Below are 20,708 nucleotides of genomic sequence, written 5' to 3'. Positions count from 1 at the left end.
CCCCGGGAGGGTCTGGAGCTCTATTGAGCCACGACCGCCATCGCTGACGGCTAGCCACGCCCCCCCCACTGACATTCAGCATAGCGGTACGACCGCTGCATTGTGATGCAGTCGGTTGGACGACAGCGGGCCCAGGGAGAGACCGACGCCTCCGACACTCTCGAGGAGCCCAACGGAGCATCACTCCGACTGTAATCCCTACAATGGGGGCTGTGCCTGCGGAGGCACTGCCGAAAGGATTACGATGGCCCTTTCCGACTGCCTTTTCATGGTGGTCAGACCAGTCTCTTTCCCGTTTCTTGTGGGCCTCTTCTAAAGCTGAAGCATATGCCACAATGGAAAAGAGCAGTTTCCCGACTGCCTGTACAGCAGTCGCTTTGTAATCGGACAAGTAGAACAGCTGACATAGTCGGCCGGACATCTGCCCAAAACGATAGCGGTCGGATGCTCATCCGACCGCCATCGTAATCAGGCCCATAATGTACATTATGCTTCAAAAGGGGAGTGATAATGTTGTAATAATGTTAAACTAAACTGGTACATTTACTTCCAGGGTCTTAACACTGTGTCCAAATATTACTAATGAGGGTCATACAATTAAGGCTATATGTCCTAAGACAAAGAAAAGTGTGATGGAATCGTGTCATGTAATAGGGGGCCCCACCTGTCAGCCTCGGCTCTCCAGAGGGGTAGCCAGGAGTTTCCACTATGGATTTCGGTGTCTGTGCAGTGAGCTTTACAAACTCATACTCTCATACGGAGCATGCACGGAAGTGAAGTATCTCTGCACTGAGCGTGTGCACTATACCAGACTTGTGTGTTCAGGGCAGGTTGTCTCGGTTTCATACAGTATGTGCTGTAGATTAGTGTCTCAGCTGGAAGCAAGCTCAAGGATCTTCAATATCTTTGTGAATGCGTAGAAGAATAGATGTAGCTGGCGTGAGGATGAAGCATTTAATTTTTAAAGCGCTGTGTAACATCAAAAAATAAGGTCCACTTCAATAGAGGATAGAAACAGTGCCTGGGCCTCGATAAAAACAGATAAAAAAACACGAGGAAGACAACAGAAAATACAAATGGGAAGCACAGGAACCAACGAAAAGTGAGAGGGCAGGAAAAAAGCCCCTTTTTTAAGATTTATATTTAATACAATAGATTACACAAGCACAGAGCAGGTGCTGTGCAGGCGAAACCTAAAAACTGCTTATCTCCAAATGTACTAGAGTCACAACAAACATACCCTTTCTTTAACTCTATGAAAGTATATCTCCTATTTTGGATTTGTGGTGTTAAGAGGACCAACCCGGGGAACTTTATCGTATGATGGCATCTTGACTGATTCATAACAGAAAGCAGCAAACATTTAAGAGGTTAAAGGAAATGAGAAAAAAACAAGCATTTGCAATGCAATAGGTCTCGCATTAGGAAATTTTGAGCTATTGGTATTGTAAATGACAAATATTTTATTTATGTGTTGGTTTTGAAAATAGCTAAATGAATAGCTTTGTCATTTACAATGCCAATAGTTTTAACTTTTGAAATCGTGACACCAATAGCATTTGTAATGCAATATGTGTTGTATTTACATGACTTAGATGTATTAATATTACAAATAACAATGGCTTTTATTTTTTTGGATAATTAATACTTAAATAAAAGTTATTGTAATTTATAATGGCAATAGCTTAAACTTTTGTAAATAACTTTTGGGAAGATTATGTTCAGTGTATTATATTGTGATGAAAATCCAAGAACAGCAGTGAAATATTAACATCTTCTTGTGACATTTGTAATATAGCTTGAAACATTGAGAGAACAGATTAGAACCAGTTGTTGTTGAATGGTTGCACAGAGTGATGCTGTGGCGTTCAGTGGTGCGGAGTGAAGCTGTGGCCTTCAGTGGTGCTGAGTGAAGCTGTGGCCTTCAGTGGTGCTGAGTGATGCTGTGGCCTTCAGTGGTGCTGAGTGATGCTGTGGCCTTCAGTGGTGCTGAGTGATGCTGTGGCATTCAGTGGTGCTGAGTGATGCTGTGGCATTCAGTGGTGCTGAGTGATGCTGTAGCATTCAGTGGTGCTGTGGCGTTGAGTGGTGCTGAGTGATGCAGTGGCGTTGAGTGATGCTGTGGCGTTGAGTGGTGCTGTGGCGTTGAGTGGTGCTGTGGCGTTGAGTGGTGCTGTGGCGTTGAGTGGTGCTGTGGCGTTGAGTGGTGCTGTGGCATTGAGTGGTGCTGTGGCATTGAGTGGTGCTGTGGCGTTGAGTGGTGCTGTGGCATTGAGTGGTGCTGTGGCGTTGAGTGGTGCTGTGGCGTTGAGTGGTGCTGTGGCGTTGAGTGGTGCTGTGGCGTTGAGTGGTGCTGTGGCGTTGAGTGATGCTGTGGCGTTGAGTGATGCTGTGGCGTTGAGTGATGCTGTGGCGTTGAGGGATGCTGTGGCGTTGAGGGATGCTGTGGCGTTGAGGGATACTGTGGCGTTGAGGGATGCTGTGGCATTGAGGGATGCTGTGGCATTGAGGGATGCTGTGGCATTGAGGGATGCTGTGGCATTGAGGGATGCTGTGGCATTGAGGGATGCTGTGGCATTGAGGGATGCTGTGGCGCTGAGTAAACTATAGTGCGTGCTCAGAGTGATTAAAAAAGGGTTGCCAAATCTCATATTCGTGCCATGAGTGAGATCAAGCGTGACTCTGTGAGCAAACAAGCACTTTGAAGCATAACTCAATGTGTGTCTAAGTCTGCAACTCCCAATTATTACGAGCTACATTAACTGTCCAAATGTTGTGCGCAACCATGTTAATAATAAGCAGAATTCGCAACGCAATTGCATTGTCTGCTTACCGATTTATGTGACCCATATGAAGCAATCCTCAAGGATTTGCTACGCCTTGTGCTGGCAACCGTCTGCAAATAAGCAAGGGGATTCATTTGATCTAATCACTACAACATGTTATTAATGCTAGAGGGACCCGTGAGAGACAGGGCTTACCTAGCAAATAGTGGGGGGCTGCTCCTCCAGCGTGCCGCTGTCCCTGCAGTCGGTGTCCATAGGAGTGTGTTTGAGCGGCCGATAACAAAACAAGCAATGGTGAAAAGCTCCACAGGGTATTTGATATACAGTCAAGCAGTCTGAAAGATAGTGTCTTACTGTATTAATCCAAGTTGGCAAGATATCTTGCACACAACGACACTGGGTGGCTCAAGCATCTGGCAGGTAAAGCAAGTCGCGGTATCCATTATCTAGCATAATGAATAAACTGCCCAAAAAAGAACGATACAGAAAAGGGGGTGGTGATGAACAGAGTGTCTGAATTAAGCAGACCACTCTTACCCAGTCCAAAGATCAGGGCTTGATCCATCACCGTTATTTATCTCACTGCCCCATCCCAGCTCAGAACCTGGCTATATGCAAATTAGTCTGTCCCTGGCCCAGTGCATCATGGGAACAGGGCAGACCAAACTACCAAGCCAATTCTTCACCAGAAAGGAGACAAGCTACCGGGGACCGGTTTCTGGCATTTCAGCCTCTTCGGCCCGGCTTGCTTGAATCCTGATGGAGCAGTGAGAAAGGGACTCATGTCTGAGTATACCCTGCCACACCTATAGTGGCCAAAAACGATACAGAAAAGGGGGTGGTGATGAACAGAGTGTCTGAATTAAGCAGACCACTCTTACCCAGTCCAAAGATCAGGGCTTGATCCATCACCGTTATTTATCTCACTGCCCCATCCCAGCTCAGAACCTGGCTATATGCAAATTAGTCTGTCCCTGGCCCAGTGCATCATGGGAACAGGGCAGACCAAACTACCAAGCCAATTCTTCACCAGAAAGGAGACAAGCTACCGGGGACCGGTTTCTGGCATTTCAGCCTCTTCGGCCCGGCTTGCTTGAATCCTGATGGAGCAGTGAGAAAGGGACTCATGTCTGAGTATACCCTGCCACACCTATAGTGGCCAAAAACGATACAGAAAAGGGGATGGTGATGAACAGAGTGTCTGAATTAAGCAGACCACTCTTACCCAGTCCAAAGATCAGGGCTTGATCCATCACCGTTCTTTATCTGGGTGAGAGTACTCTGCTTAATTCAGAGACTCTGTCCATCACCACCCCTTGTTGTAAATAATTTTGTCCACCCTAAGCGTGGAAGGGTATACTCAGATGTGAGTCCCTTGCTCATTGCACCATCAGGATTCAAGCAAGCCGGGCCGAAGACGCCTGAAATGGCAGAAACCGGTCCCCGGAAGCTTGTTTCCTTCCCAGTGTAAGAATTGGCTTTTGTAGTCTGGTCTGCCCTGTTCCCATGATGCACTGGGCCAGGGACAGACTAATTTGCATACAGCCAGGTTCTGAAACTGGGATGGTGCAATGAGCTAAAAAACGGTGTTGGATCTAGCCCTGATCTCTTGACTGGGTGAGAGTACTCTGCTTAATTCAGAGACTCTGTCCATCACCACCCCTTGTTGTAAATAATTTTGCCCAAAAAAGAAGGCTGGTAGCATTGAAAGGAGAGGTTGAGTGTCGGTGGAAAAAGCGGCACAGCGATGGGAGACAGCCTCTGTCTTAACTGTGTGATTACAGTGGGCTGAGAGCCCCCACCTACCCACCCATAGCCGCAATCTGAAATTGTCTAACTGGTGAAAAGCATCCGCGGGTGAGGGTTGCTTGGAGCAACACGCACATGCGTTCCACCTAGTGCCTCACACCCTATTGTTGTGGGATCGGCATGGAGGGGGTTGTGAGGCAGCGTTGGCAGCCCTGAAAAGACCGGGATCTTCGTGTGTGCACAGAATAAAAGCCTAACAAAAGCAAGACGTGGGACACTATGCTTAAGGCGTCCCGCATTGCAAACATAAATATATATATATATATATATATTTGTTAAATTAACCCACATTTTAAAAAGAAGATGCGCTGGCGCTATTACGGATGTGCCGCGCTATAAGATAATAAAAACATACAATGTTAAAAGAAACAGTACGTTGTGCGATCTAAACACACATATATTTTTTGCTAAATTAACCCGCATTTAAAGCACATCGTGCATGCTTCTTGGAGCTTAACAAACAAGAAACCTGGTAGGAAAGAAGGAGTGAGGAAGAAGGCAAAGATTGGCGGTGAAAGTCCAGAGGGAAAGAAGTAGAGAGAAACGAAAGTAACAGGGTTAATCTTATAAAATACGCTCTCAGCATTGCTGGGGGGTGGGGGGGGCAGCAGCCTTTGATGTCTGGTGGTGTGAGAGACAAATGTTGGTGTGCGAGGCTTCCTTTTCAGTCGGGTGGGGGGAGCAGGGGAGCAAGCGAGTGGGAGGGAAAGAGCATATGGGGTGTGAGTGAGGCCAAGTGCGCGCCAGGCGAAGCGTCATGCTTCAGTAGACTACATGCATTGGGAGGAATCTGCTTGTTCAAGAGTGTTGTTTCCCCTACAATAGTTCAGAGCTATAAATAGCTCGACCTAAAAATCTGAGCAGTCATCTTTAGGCATTGACTGAATGCAAAAAAAAAAACTTGGAAATAGAGTTTTCATTTAAGAAACAGCATTGTAAAATGAAACAGTTTTTGGGATCCTTCCTCAGTAATAAGCAAAATACTAACTGCCCAACAAGCTGCTGTGCATGATTGGATATAGCATATTTCAAACCTCACAAAGCAGCAAAGTAATTGGTTGACTAGAACACAAGTATAGAGTCATCACTGTATAATTTCTTTTATGTTTAAAAATATTGTTTTTTTGTTGGAATTAAGTTATAACATACTTTTTTAAGGACTGATTTGGCTAATCGAACTGTTTTACAATAAAGAAAGAATGAACTGAAAAGCTATTCTCTTTACAGGCACTTTTTATTTTATTTGACATTTTCACATTAAAAAAAAATATTTAAAAATGTGTGTTTGGCTTACCATACCAAGGAAGACAGTCCGTTGTTAACGAACATCAGAGAGTTACATGACGGACAACTCCCCAATATAACATTTTCCCTAGTTCAGGTTTTTTAAATATGTAATTGGCTTTGTAATTGAGCACTTTAAACTCAAATGGAAATTACTTTAAATCTGAACGATGAGGTTACCTGCAGAACTGTACAAAGGCCCCTTTCAGGTATTTAATCTTGTCCTCTTGTGCAACAGTTTCCTGTTTTCCAGCACCTTCCAATATGTGCCCCTAATAGAAAAAAAATCAATTTAAAATCAGTTCAGCTTTATTTTAATTTTTACCACTTCATAATAAGTTATATTTTTTTAATGTTTGTCTGAATCATACAACTGATTCAGTAACAAATACATTTCAAAGCTCAAAACACTTTACAACTTACAGTAATTTAAAGCAAACAAGATCACATAGCATAAGATTTAGCCCGAAGCACAAAATGCAACAATCATTTTGCCACTATAGGATACAGTCATTTTATAAATGCAAATGAATACATTTTAATGATTTTACTCTAGATATTTGACTATTTCAAGGCAAGAGTGAGAGATACTATTTTATTATGAACCCAAATCAAGATTCCATAATGCTGCTCCAATATTTAAAACTCTTTTAGGCCCCTATGACTTTGTCTCCCTGCGTGATCACCATGAGATTAAGAAGTGATCATTTTTGTCAGTGACTGTCAAACGTTAAGGAAAATTGGGAAAAAATGGTTGGATCACATCAGCCAATGAGGTGGGAATAACGTTACCCCAAATAGAATATATATATTAGCTAGAGACGTCTACAGCTATATGCCAGAGCTCATGTATTCACAAAGGAATATATTGAAAGCAGGCTTCAAGCCACCCCTTAATTCATTATCATATGCTCATAACTTATAAAGACTTTGTTAATGAAGGGACTGTTTCAACTACAGCAGGAATGGGCTGTGCAGACTAAAAATGCAGCAGCAAGAACTGACTTTATACCATGAACTTACTAGCAAGTACAATAGGAAAAGGTTTTACACTGTTTAACACTATGAAACCTTACAGACATCTTTGTCTAGTTCAAAAGGGGCTAGATAGGTCTACTTTTAATGAATATATTAGTAATGTTATGTTCAGGATACTGTATGTGTGAATTAAAGTGCCTTTAAGTAAAAGCGTTATTTCGTGTTTGCAGAGTTCTGAGTATCTAACCCACATAGCCCCCCTCAGTAAGACTCGGACGGCTGCGTCTCTCTACCTTGAGGGTCAAGTACTTGGTGCTCAGTTTAGGTTCAGTAGTAGGGTGGACTCCAATTGTCCATTTCTCAAACCTCGAACAGAGGAAGCAGATTGATTCTGGTAAACACTGTTACCAGTTCCCACATACCAACATGAATTGCAATGAAAGTACAAACTTTATTGTCCACTTCCCTTGAAGAAATCAGTAGACCATCTCCCTCAACGCCACCTACTGTGTACCCACAAGCTCCAACAGCCGCAGTGCTGGTTTGTGCTGAAATGGAGCAATAGCTTGTGAAGCCACAAGTGCCGCAGATAGAGCTATCGTAGCTTCAAAAATTAGTTTGTGACTACTTCGATGTACTTAATGAATTTGTCACTCATTTTTCATATAGTGACTTTTCTTATTTGAATATGTGTGGTTAATTGTATAAATGCATACCACTTGTGTTTTTTACTTAATTTATTTCTGTTTTATGCAAAGAACAAGTTACTTACTGTTGGTAACGCATTATCTGGTAAAGACTATCTAGCTGCAGATTCCTTAGCTTTGAATTTCCCAGGCGTCAGGCTGGATACGGAAACGTTTGCTGAGCAATACCCCTTGCGGTGTTTTAGTACAGTGTGTCGGCTAACTTGCAACAGTCTAGCTGGACAGGCCTAAGAGTGATGCAGCTCCTGAGACCGGGGCAGCCTATGCCGGAGATCACTGGCGAGAGACGAGGCCCCTGGGACCAGACCAAGCACCCGAGACCCTGGGCAGCAGAGGTGGTGAGAGACACCACTCTGCTCAGTTGTGTGCCTGTGGCAGCTGCAGGCGTGAGCAGAGAGGAAGCTGCCCTGGCTTGCCTTCTGTAGCCTTGCCCCATGGCACTACAGCTGGGCAAAAGAGCGGAAACTGGGCCCAAGAAAGTGTTGCTGGAGTGCTGGTGTGGGGCGTGCCCCTCTGATCCGAGGACTCTTTGCGATACTGCACCCCACACTCTCCTGGGGGCCTTTTCACTCGATTGGCGCACCAGTCCACAGTGCTCTCCACAGATTTGCATACTGGTCTCACCCAATGTCCGTGCCTCAAGTAATAACTGTTGACATTGCTCTGGCACGGTGCTGCGCCTCTAGCGAGAGAGTCCTACTGCCTGCCACCACGTGTTTCTATAAAGGTGCATACTGCCCTCCACCTGGCAGCCGTGCCTGGAGACTTAATTATTGACACTGTCCCTGACCTGCTGCTTGCCCTCGGATCTAGTGGGCTACTCCGCCTTCAATATCCTACAATGGGGAAAGAAAAAGCACCAAGAATCCAACACAATAGGCTGGATAAATATGCCTTTAAAAAGACTTCTGTGTGGGATGACACGGGAAGGTAGAGGGGGATCGGGGGCAAGAGCCTCAATGCCTAACCTTCTGGTGACTCAAGGACAGAGTGGGGAACCCACACTAGCGGATCTGTACTTGGCGGTCTGCGATACTAAAACTACCTTGGAATCGAAGATTGATGGAGTCTCAGTGGAAATGTCCCTCTAGCCAGTGGATCTAAAGAAGGTCTTTGATAGAGCGCAGTCAACAGAATTGACAATAGGCATTTTGAAGAATGATGTTTCTGCACTCAAATGGATAATTCTATGCTAAGAAAGACACCACCATACTACAAGCCCAGATGGAAGACGCAGAAGAGTTATCTTATCGTAACAATCTAGGTATTGTGGGAGTGCCAGAGAGCTTGGAGGGTCCTAGTGTTGCCTTATTTGTAGAGGACTTAATCATGAAACATCTCAAACAGAGGGGGCTTTCCAAGTCCTTCTCGTGGAGCGAGGTCACAGAGCCCCAATTCCCCCACCCAAACCTGTACAACCCCCGTAAACAATCATAGCCAGATTATTCAACTGCCGATACCACAATGTAATCCTACAAGCAGCTCAATGAGTGTGGGGAACCGGAGCCCTGAAAATTCCACGATATGTTTTTTGCCTGACTTCACAATGGCCGTAAAGATGCAGCGACACAACACTCCTTTGAAGAGGTCAAACACTGCTTGTGGATGCGTGAGATCAAATACATGATGATCTTCCCTGCCAAGTTACGAATTATAGCATACTCCAAACGAGTGAGGATTTGCGGCACCGTATCGAACTTTATCCGTAGAGAATATCACAGCCTCGCTACCGATGCTGCGCTTAAATATTATGTCGCTGTGCAAATAAGGATCTATGAGGTCGGCAATAAGGATGGGACATTATTGGTGTTGCTGGGTAGGAGAGAGGAAGCGGAGATTTGGGTTGGGGAACTTTGCACGGAGAATGAGGGGAAGTCTCAGACAAAAAACGTATTGCGGAAGAGTTTTTCCACCATCACGCTGGACTATACACATCCACATTGGTCGGTACAGGGGAGCAGATAAAGGACTTCCGCAGGGATATTCCACTAACTCACCTCCCAGATACCGTGGCACCCAATGCACCTCTCATGGCTAGAGAGATAGAGGCTGTGATTGGAGCTCTGCAGTCTGGCAAGGCTCACGCTCCAACAACCTGCTGATACAGCATTATGAGTGCTTCTTTGGCAGAATTTCTGGTCACCTTCTCTGGATGTATGAGGCAGCATTGAAGGAAGGCTGTATGGCGGAGGAAACTCACTCAGCATTGATTGTGGTCATCCACAAAGAAGGGAAACCCGCAGCTTCTACCAACCCATCTCGCTCCTCAATGCGAAGACAAAAATCTTGGCCAAGGTGCTCGTGAATCGCCCATTGCGAGTAACAACTGCCCTTGCGTACCCCGATCAATCCGGTTTTAAGCCTGGACGGAGTACCAGGCTGAAACTCTACCGTCTCTTTGGGTGTCAGGACGACAGATGTCGGGACACATGCGGTGGTTGCATCTTTAGACCCATCCAATGGGTTCGATACAATAGAATGTACTTGAGAAATTGAACATTGGACAGTGATACATGCAATGAGTAAAACTACTCTCTACTAGTCCCCGAACATGTGCTAAAATGAATAGTGAATACTCCTCTACATTTTTAGCACAGAGGGGCACTAGACAGGGTTGCCCGTTATCACACATTTTATTTGCCCTAGCAGTGGAGCAGCTGGCGTGTTGGGTGAGGGGGGACCTCCTGATCAGTGGTCTGCACTGACATACAGATTAAGTGGATAAAATCTCATTATATGAAGACACTATCCTATTATATGTCTAAGACCTGGAATGATCCATCAACAGGATAATGCAAGTTATGCGCATATTTGGGAAATATAGTGGATTCTGAATAAACTGGTCAAAATCAGTCCTTTATCCTCTCACTGAATGGAACCCTCCCAGTCTGTTCCAGGGGACCAACTCATTTCTCATCATGGCCCTCGATACTTGTGGCTCAGTATTACCTGCTCCTCCAAGGACTTCCATCAGGATAACCTCTAAGGCATACTAGAAAAATTCAAAAAAGATGCTGCACTCTGACAAACCCTACCACTCTCATTGCTATGAAGGGAGGCCCTGTACAAAATGATTATCTTACCTAAATTTCTCTATGTGCTGCAGATCACACCATATATCAACCCAGATATTTTTTTCCAGTGTGTTGAGCGTGAGCTGAGGCAGCTTCTCTGGAGTTCTGGTTCACTGAGAATTGTTTTGTCAGACCTCACTAGAGGGATATAGGAGGGTGGAATAGTCCTTCCAGACCTTTGCCTTTACTAATGGGTAGGACAACTGGTAGTGGTTAATGACTGTACACACATGGATCTCCATGAACTATCAAAATGGGGAGATAGGGCAATACTGGGGCCGGAGGACACTTGGCTGCCTTATATATGGAAAAGAGTAGAGCACGCTTGACAACCTGCATTAGGGTTGTCCTCTAGGCGTGGGACAGGGCTTTCCGATGGATCGGATGGTTTGGGACTTTAATGGCAGCACCCCACCTTGGCATTCCTTAAGGCTGAACGAGGCACGAGGCTCTCTGGGTTCCGACAATAGGACCTCTTTGGGATTAGCTCCCTGGAAGATGTCTGGACAGGCACAGCCATCAAAGAATAGTTATTGCTTAGGTAAGAGTACATGATGCCCGAAGGGTCGATCTTACAATACTTATGTCTCTAACATGTCTTGGCAGGGGATGTCCTGAGGGCCACCAGATACCCAAGGCCAATCCCTTAGAGGATCTAATTATGGACAAACCCCACAGATACAAGGTGATCTCCTTATATACAGAAAGCTCACAGATATTCTACCATAGAACCTGGAGGAGTTCAGAGGGTATTGGGACGAGATCTCAGCGAACATTTTAATAAGAATTGGACTGAGACGCTCATGAGAAGTGGTGATCAAAACTGGGTTTTTCCTTGCTCAGCTAAATATTTTACATAGGACCAATTATACTAAAGTATTGCTGTCCATGATTGGTAGGCCTGACAGCGATGTGAGACTCTGGGGCTGTGGCCAGAGGGGAACATTTATGCATATCCTATGGGAAAACCCAGTCCAGCAGCCATATAGGGGGAGGGTGATGTGGGCCCTAAAGGCGGTCACAGGCTTAAAGCCGCTCCAGAAGAGAAACCCTGCGTCCTGGGCATCTGGGGGGAAAAGTAGGGTACTTAATACCAATGCCAGTTCTGGAACCTGGGCCTAATAGTAGCATAATGCAATGTGGCACAACTATAGGACTCCTTGACACTACAGCAACTTGAGAGATGGTACTTGGCGCATGGCACATGAACGTGGGAAGAGATTGCCCCCATACATTCAACAAAATATGGGACCCTAGTCCCCAATGCCCTACACAGTTCTTGTGGGCCGAATTTCTTGCAACTGACTCCACCGGGACGTCCTGGGATCCTCATCAATCAGTGCCACTGCAAGGCAGTTATGGGCCCGGGGTAATTTCTCCTTGCCACAAATCTCAGTGTAAAATTTGCTAATAATGAGGTTCAGTGCACTTGACCCACAATCGCTGGGCCCAGGTGCCACTGCACATGCTGCACTATTGTTAGGGGCCCGCTGTTAGGATTGTGTTAAAAGCATCGCTCCCTCAGGTACTGTCGCTGCTGTGAGAAATAAGATATGTTGGAAAGGGAACCGTAAATACTCGTTTAGTTCGCCCTGGAGAGGGTTACTTCAAAAGCTAATTTATTTTCCACTAAAAAAGAGCCCAAGTGAAGTGTGAATGGGTCCTGTCTGCTACCCTAATGAGCTACAAAGTGTGTCTACTGTTGGTTTAACGTGGGGGGGGCTTCCTTCTGTAATCTGGTGCAGGTGTAAAGTGCTCACATTGGTTGCACTGCGCGCTATATTAAAAGTGCAAACAGAAGAAATGAAAAGAAAGTTCTAGCTCCATCGACAGAGACTGGACCAAGGCGGAAACTCATTTTATTTCTCTATTTTGGTGCAAACTGAACAGGTGTTTCTCAGGGTCATTCAGAGGTTTTGTGTTTATTATTCCACTCCACTACTAAGGACTATCTCGTGGAGAGATGATGGCGACTGTAAAGCCACGCCACAAAATAAATATAACGTTCATTTAATAATTACAGAGTTATTGGGGAGGGGGGGCAGCGCTGGTACAATCTAACCGTGGCTATCGTCCAAAAGTGGAAAACTTCTCGGGTGTCTGAATGCAGACCTCATACTCGGGCATTTACCGCATAATTGTGAATGTAAGACTTCTGACACTTATTTAGCCACATAACTTAAATTATAGGTTTACCTAAAATGTGTCTAGTTGGAATAAACAAATTAATTTGTGTTTTTTGCCATGCTTTAGATAACCTTCTTGTATAATGTATTCCTCCATGCCGTATATTGTTCGGAGCCTCGACATGATATAGCTTCGCGGAATGGTTTGAGGGCTCTCATTATAAGTAAATTCATATTACAAAGAGAAACATAGGATATTTCTCAGTCCCCTTTAAAATGTGGGTGTTTATATCTCCGGATTGGGTGCAAAACAAAAGACCTAAACCGACAAAATGTATACATGTTTGAATACACACGTTTAGACATACAATGTAATAAATAGGCTGATCGTACGTAATATGTGCTTTCACCACAGAAACACGGCCATGGTTTTTGTTTTAAAAAGGAATAAGAAAGGCATATATGTTAGTGCCTAAATCGTACGCTGGACTTGTTTGAGGTTGATTAAACTGCGTTACCCTCTGCATGCCCCTTCTAGATCACGCCTTTTTTAAATGTCTCGAAGTAGGACAAGCGGAGACCTGGGTAGGGTGGTGGTGGCAGTAAGCGGCAATCTGGGAGGGATGGTGGAGGTGCAGAAGAGGTTTTGTGGGAGGGGATGCAGAGACCTGAGAAACCTTCAGAAAACAAGCCCAAACAAGCCCGCGAGTGGTGCGCGAGCACCACAGCGAGCGATCTGTTCTCAATTATCGCAACCGTATCTGGGCACGATAATTGAAAACAGATGTGGCCTGTGAGGGTAACCGACACCAATAGGCCGTGGGCGGAGCAAAGGCGGGACATGCACTCGCCTTCGCCTAATTGCGTGCGGTCTTTTTAAGAAAGACACACGCAACGCCCAATAGCCTGCCAGGACAACAAAACCACGCGCACGAGCGCGTGGTCAGCTTTCCAAAGCCTTTTTTCTGATTACATAAAGTCTTGCGCTTCGCGAGCAGTGCTGCGTACTGCTACGCTAGGAGCGAGACCTAAAAAGTGCTTCAACCTTCTGGGGGCAAAGATAAAGCTGGGTCAAATCAAAAGGAGTGGAAGAGTTGTGTTGAAACCAGGGGGTGGGGGTAAGGGATGGGGGGCCAAACACCGAAATGGTTGTGAGACCCTCAAAAGTGATATTCCGCCAAAGGCATGTCTCCTGTTGGCGTAATTAGCCACTGATTGTTACATCAGTGCGTCTTTTCCTCCACCAGGAGGGATTGTCCCTTGAATCTGAAACCATATGGGATCCACCATGTGAAGAAAAAAAAGTTTTAAAATACTTCCTGCCTTTAGAAAGGACACATTTAATTGAGAAGATCAAAGGTAGTGGTATGATTGAAAAATGAGAGTTGTCAAAAGAGAGGTATTAGGTGTCTCACATCTATCTCTGGAAGAACCAGGTCAACATGGTTCACCAACTTTGCGCCCTATAGGACGATGGCTTTCATCAGGACCAAAAGGTTGTTTTATAGAAGCCCTTCATGAAATCAAATTAAATCAAATGGGCCACTTTCCCTCCATATTTTGAAGTTTTTTTCATCTTTTGTGGTCATATGGGACACTTTGTGCAGTCCTAGAACATTTTCAGCCAGATCTCATGCCTGGATGACCATAAATTCCTATAAAATACTCGCACCTCAAAAATACTTTAATCAGGGCTATCCTAAACCAATAAAAATAAAATTCCTAAGGCATAACCTGGGCATTCGTCCATGTACTCATCCAACTGGTGGTACAGTCAGCCATTCTCTCACGGCTGGACTACGCTAGCTCCCTGCTGCTAGGGACTAACGTAGCAGAGAAATCTAGAATGCAGCGAGTCCAAAATGCCGCCGCGAGAGCTCCGACAGCCTTCCCCACCACAAGTCTGTAACAAATACCCTTAGGAAACTACACTGGCTCCCGGTAGAAAAGAGGATTCATTTTAAAACCTTATGCCTAACTTTTAAAATCCTGAAATCTGCCTCCCCCCCCATGCTGTGCCCACTCCTTTCATCTTATATTCCTCGACGCACTTTACGGTCGGAGGGACAGAACCTGGCCACTGTCCCCCGCATTAAATTAGCTCGGATGGGCGGTCGTTCGTTCAGATACCTAGCAGCAAAGCTCTGGAATGAACTTCCAGCCCAGATATGTGGACTGAAAGATCTCCTATCTTTCAGAAAAGCCATAAAAACCCACCTCTTCTGTTAGTTATGTTGTGTCATCTGCAGTTTACTTCAGCAGCAGCCCCCCCCCCCCCCCCCAGGTACGAACAGCAAGCGCCGGGACGCCCCTTGGCTGGGGCAGCCGTGCGCTATATAACATAATATAACATAACATAACATAACATAACATAACATATATATATATATATATATATATATATATATATATATATATATATATATATATATATATATATATATATATATATGTGTGTGTGTAAGTTGCAGGCTGTGTGATACAGGTCAAGGAGACATTCTGCACTTAACCTGCATATGCAAAGAGCTGCAGCAAGAGAGGTCAAATCTGTTAAGGGACCCCTTCAAAAAGAAATGAATTTGCACCAGGAGGCAAGCGGTCCTGGCATGCTTTGACCCGAGGGACATGCAACTGAACTGCAGAACAGTAAAATTTCTCACGCTAACCAAACAAAAAATGCCTACATTGACAATCCAACCTCCGCAAAGTCAGTAATAAGTTGCTGGTGCAGCCACTGGCTCGCAAGCTGGTCATTGCATCTCTATTTGAAGAAGAAAAGAGCATCTTTTTAATGTATAAAATTTAAGCAGGTGCCAAATTCATTAGCTGCCACTGCCAAACATGTATGCACTATAAGGCACCTTACTACGTGCACTTATGATTTTAGTAATGCATTTTAAGACTGCACTGCACTTTATTACGTGGGTCACTGTCTATTTTAACCATAGCCATGTACGCACTGTACAGCATTGTTAGTATGTGTATTATTGGTTTTACCGGTTTATAGGCTATTTTAAAATTTTGCAATGGTTTTCAGTAACTATGCAAATAAAAAAGAACCTTGAAACAGTCCTAGAAGGAGGCAAAAAGACATGGAGAACATGGAATGCTGTAGACTGGCATTAACTGAAAACTACTTTGAGTATGAAAACACACTGTCCCTTTCAGGTCCACTGGACTTCATTGGGCAGTAACTTTGCCCCAAGCCTTGCAGGACTTGACATCAGTGATTTTGAGGCAAAGAATGTCCTAACAAACACCAATCCATACCAGCATATGATAAAACTATGTAAACGTTAAATTGGTGACGTTTTAATTACCTGGGAAGGAGGTACACCTGCACATGATTTTGTTGCCTGGCTGAATACATGCAACAGGTTTTTGAAGTTCACTAGTCAGATAAGCAACACCACTCTTCCCTTCCTAGACATCACCCTCTTTGCCGAGAATCACCAGATCGCCACCAGGACATATTACAAACCAACCGATAAAAACACTCTGTTACTATACAACAGTTCCCACCATCTGTCTTTAAAAGAAAACCTTCCTTACAGCCATTACCTCCACCTGAGGCGTACCTGTACTAAGAAGACAGATTTTCAAAGCCAAGCTGAGGTCCTAACTAAAAAACTAGAATCTCGAAACTATTCTAAACCGATCTTAACAAAAAGTTATAAAAGGGCAAAGAACCAACATCGAGAGGTACTACTGCAAAATAAAGAAAAACTTCAAGAACAGGAAACACTGATCTGTGTAACAACCTTTAATTCAGAATCTAAACCTAGTACGCAAGAACTGGAGAATAGTAAACTGGGGCAGTTTGAATTGGCCACACCAAGCTTTGCCCATAAAAGACAAAAGAACATTAGGGATCATCTAATTCACACCCAACCAAAGAAGAAAGTTGTAAGGCAAGAAACAATTTCAACAATGCTAGGTCTTCCTCCCATTACAGGACACCATCCACGTGGCGCCTGCTCAGTTTGCCCTCTAACAACAACTACAAAAGTACTACAGCTCACACCAAATTTCATATAGACCCTGATGAGACACACAAATTGTAATACATCACACACCATATCCATGATTACCTGTCCCTGCAGCTTAAGATATATAGGCATGGCATGTAGAAAAGTCAAGACACGCATTTGTGAGCACAAAAGCAACAGAAGGTGCAACAGAGCGACAACAAGAATTAGCAACCATTAAATACCGCAAAACACTCAACTGAGGATTTGAGGTGGGTGCTTATGGAAACCCTAGATTATGCAGACACAAATGCAGAAAGAAACTTACTACCAAAAGTGTTGGGTCTACCGTCTAGGCACAGCCCACAAAGGACTCAATGATAATATTCCTTGGGTATTAGTCATTTGAAATGGGCGCCTATCTAGATTACATACTTCCCCAGGAATTTACAAGTGCATAGACAGCAAGAGACTTGAAAAATGTATCTCTCTCCCAATAAAACACTATTTTAGCACATTGCATATATTGCAATTAGTGACACATCAACATTTATTCACAAATTAATTTGTGATCACTCTTTAAGATCAAAAGGTTCCATTACACCTTTAGAAATGAATGATCACACGGAAGTACATCTTAATGACTTTAAAATAGTACATGAGTTAGTCGCTAATACTGATACCCTAGGGGTACCAGTGAACATCAAGCTCAGTTATTAGATCGGATAACATCATTCTAAGTCCACCGGGGCATCACAAAGCTGCTCCAAGTCCCCCAGGGTGATGATTAAAAAACGCTCTCATCTTTCTGCTTCTTTGATCACAAAAGAAAATAACTTCATTCAACCGTCATTGAATTCATGATTATTCTACAAGATAAAAAGGTTTCATTATACCTGTAGAACCGAATGTTTAGACAAAAGTACAATCTTAATGACTTTCGAATAGTACATGAGGTGGTCGCTTATGTGGATACTCCGGGGCACCAGTAAAGATCAACCTCTGTTTCAAGATCAGATAATGTCATTCAAGTCCCACAGGAGCATGACAAAACCAGTCTAAGTACCCCTGGTAATGATTGAAAAATCTCTCCCGTCTTCTGTTTTACCAATTGGGAACACCTGGCAAGGAACACTGCTATAAAACCTGGCAGCTTACCCCCACTTGTTTTAAGATGCAGGCTGGAGAGGGCGTGTCGTGCAGTGCACACTGAAAGACTACGGTAAAGGGGAAACTACAACTGTAGGGTTACTCTCTAAACGTCTCCGCAACAGGCGGAGTAATTGTGAAACCTCTTTCACTCCTTTATCTATTTATAACCCTCCAATCTCCATTTTTATAGCTTCTCCTCTCTAATGAAAGGAATGATAATACAGCGCCTCTGCCCAGACCTATGAAGACCTTCTAAAACAGAAACTAAGGTACGGTGCAGCAGCCTGACAAGACCGTTTTCTACCAGTTTCTAAAGAGGCACTGATTGGAAATGTTCTACTACTTCACTCCCTTAAAAAACAACGTACGTAACATTGTGGTCACGGATTCCTTAACCCCTTCAGTTCATTTTCAAAGCAATGTCTATGTTTACATCTACCTAGACTCAAAGTCCTTATTTCAAAATACAGTGAGATCTACACAGCATTAAGTTGTCCATAACTAGCATAGAGGAGGCTTTGATAAATCGAGCCCCCCAAATTAAGATCCATCCTAGTATGGAAGACACAGGCAATTATTACATTTGCTCACATAGATTAACAACCCCAAAAGGGTTGAAGATGTTCTCATTTAATGGAGCAAAAATACACATTTATAGAAATCATTGGGTGCATGCATTATTAGAAATATGGGAACCCGCTCTTCCCGCCGGCCTGCCATACACAAACATTTGCCAAATGATTACGGGGAGGGTGCAGAGCCATTGAAGACATGTTTGTGGGGGGACGCCTGATGACGTTCGCCCAGTGCAGAGACTAATTTAGTCTCCCGCCAGAAGCGGGTCTGCAAAATGCGCAGTTGCGGCACTGGGAATCGACGTCCACCATGTGGCAGGCTGCTACCCCACCTTACACCCCCTTTGAGCGGCTGGTCCGCTCATTCGATGAGTCGAAGGGACTCATATCACGGACATACCAGATCCTTCAACATCCACCTACACTGACGCTACACCCGTACCAACGGCAATGGCACCTGGGGTCGGGAACGGAAATCACACCTGGACAGTGGAATCTTCTTTGGCGCGACATTCCTAGGGCCTATCGCAGCATCCCACAGAGGGAAAATGCGTATAAAATTATGACGCAATGGTACTATTCGCCGGTTTGCTTGCACCGTATATTCCCTGCCGCGTCCCCCCTGTGTTGGAGATGTTCGAATGCATCTGGCGACTTCATTCACATCTGGTAGGCCTGCCCGCTCCTGACCCTGCCCTGGAAGGAAGTCCTTAGTCACATCAAGGAGCTGTTGGGGTTCCCTCTGCCTGACTCCACAGCCACGATCCTCTTGAGCATCAAACCTGCCACTTTGAAAGCACTCACGAACAGCGATTGGACCATAGCTTTACATATGCTCGGCCGCCAAACAACTCATTGCACTCTATTGGAAAAGGCCTGAGGTGCCTCAGATTCCTGCTTGGTTTTTGCGACTGTGGCACGTTTTAACTATGGAGCTCTTCACTGCTCGACTGCAACTGCGCGAAACTCGTTTTAATTCTGTGTGGCGTCCCTTGGTCCAACACCTCTGTAAAATAGAACATGCACGATACTTGCCTGTCAAGCTTAGAGTGCTGCGTCTCTTTAAGGATGCCCTGCTCCCGCCAAAACCTAACAGGCTTCTTCCATGCCCAGATTGATTATAATTCCCATCTCCCAGCGCAGTGTCCCCGGTTAGCCATTGTTGAGTGTTATCTATGGTCTGCTCACTCGCCTACCCAGATATCTGTTTCTGTCTCCCATCCTTCCTTTCCCCATCTATCCCTGCTTTGCTTCTGTCTGTCTCTCACTATCCACTTTGTTAGGGCTTATTGCCCATGTTTATAATGTTACTGTCCTTCTTTTAATGGGTCCTGAAATGTAACGCAACCTGTCATTATTGACACATCTACTGGTTTAAGCAGTTGGCCTACCACGACTGGTTGGCGACATACCCTTTCGTCATAGGTTCCCAGTTGCCTGAGTCTAGATTGAGAAACGTTTGCAATTGACGCGGCCGGCCCTAAGGGGGTTGTAGGCTTATCGCTGTGTGTGTCGAGACCTGATTTGCACTATTCTTAATTATATCGCTTGTAGACAGGCCTCAAGGAACCCTACAATAAGTTGTTATCACTGCACATCCTTGACCACGCGGCCAGCCCAGCAAGGGTTGTAGGCGACATGCTGTGTCTAAATTGGCCTCTCGCAGTTTTTGGTTTCTTTGCTGAGAAATAATTGCAAATAACGCGGCCGGCCCTGACTGGGATGTAGGCTTAATGCTGTGTACACATGACCCATTGCTCCTTTCTTGTTTTGGAAAAAATAAAACAGACTTCAAACAAGAAATATGGGACAACATCAGTACTAGATTATAATACATAACACATTGTTTTCCATGCCTTTTTGCCTTCTCTAGGACTGGACAAAAAGTCCCATATGACCAAAAAAGAAGAAAACAAACTTCAAAAGTTGGAGGGTAAGAGTCCCATGTGTCCTTTCTAAAAGTAGGATGTATTTTTAAACTTTTTATTCCTCGCATGGTAGGTCCCATATGGACTCAGATTCACGAGACAATCCCTCCTGGTGGAGGCAAAGACTCAATGATGTAACGATCAGTGGCTAAGTACGCCAACAGGAGACATCCCTTTGGCGGAACAACACTGTTGAGGTTGTCACAACAATTTAGGTGATGCCCCCATCTCAACACAACTCTTCCATTCCTTTTCATTTTACATGTTCATTTAAGGGAAGTTGAGTGGAACGCAAACTTCTCCCTCCCTCGTTTGATTCTT

At 44.6% G+C, this 20,708-nt stretch overlaps 1 protein-coding gene across 1 annotated transcript in view; it reads right to left on the bottom strand.

Annotated features, from left to right (window-relative positions):
- The window catches only part of NUP133 (nucleoporin 133), a 1,231,428-nt gene that overhangs the window by 717,644 nt on the left and 493,076 nt on the right, over nt 1-20,708 (bottom strand). Inside the window, exon 12 of the mRNA XM_078648729.1 lies at nt 6,060-6,151. Coding sequence (XP_078504855.1) covers nt 6,060-6,151 — 92 coding nt within the window. The remainder of the gene's footprint in view (nt 1-6,059; nt 6,152-20,708) is intronic.

This window comes from Lissotriton helveticus, chromosome 6, assembly GCF_964261635.1.
Source record: "Lissotriton helveticus chromosome 6, aLisHel1.1, whole genome shotgun sequence".
In the NCBI taxonomy this organism is placed as follows: Eukaryota; Metazoa; Chordata; class Amphibia; order Caudata; family Salamandridae; genus Lissotriton; species Lissotriton helveticus.
The sequence above is the reverse complement of the archived record's forward strand: the minus strand, read 5'-3'. Positions and strand labels throughout refer to the sequence as shown.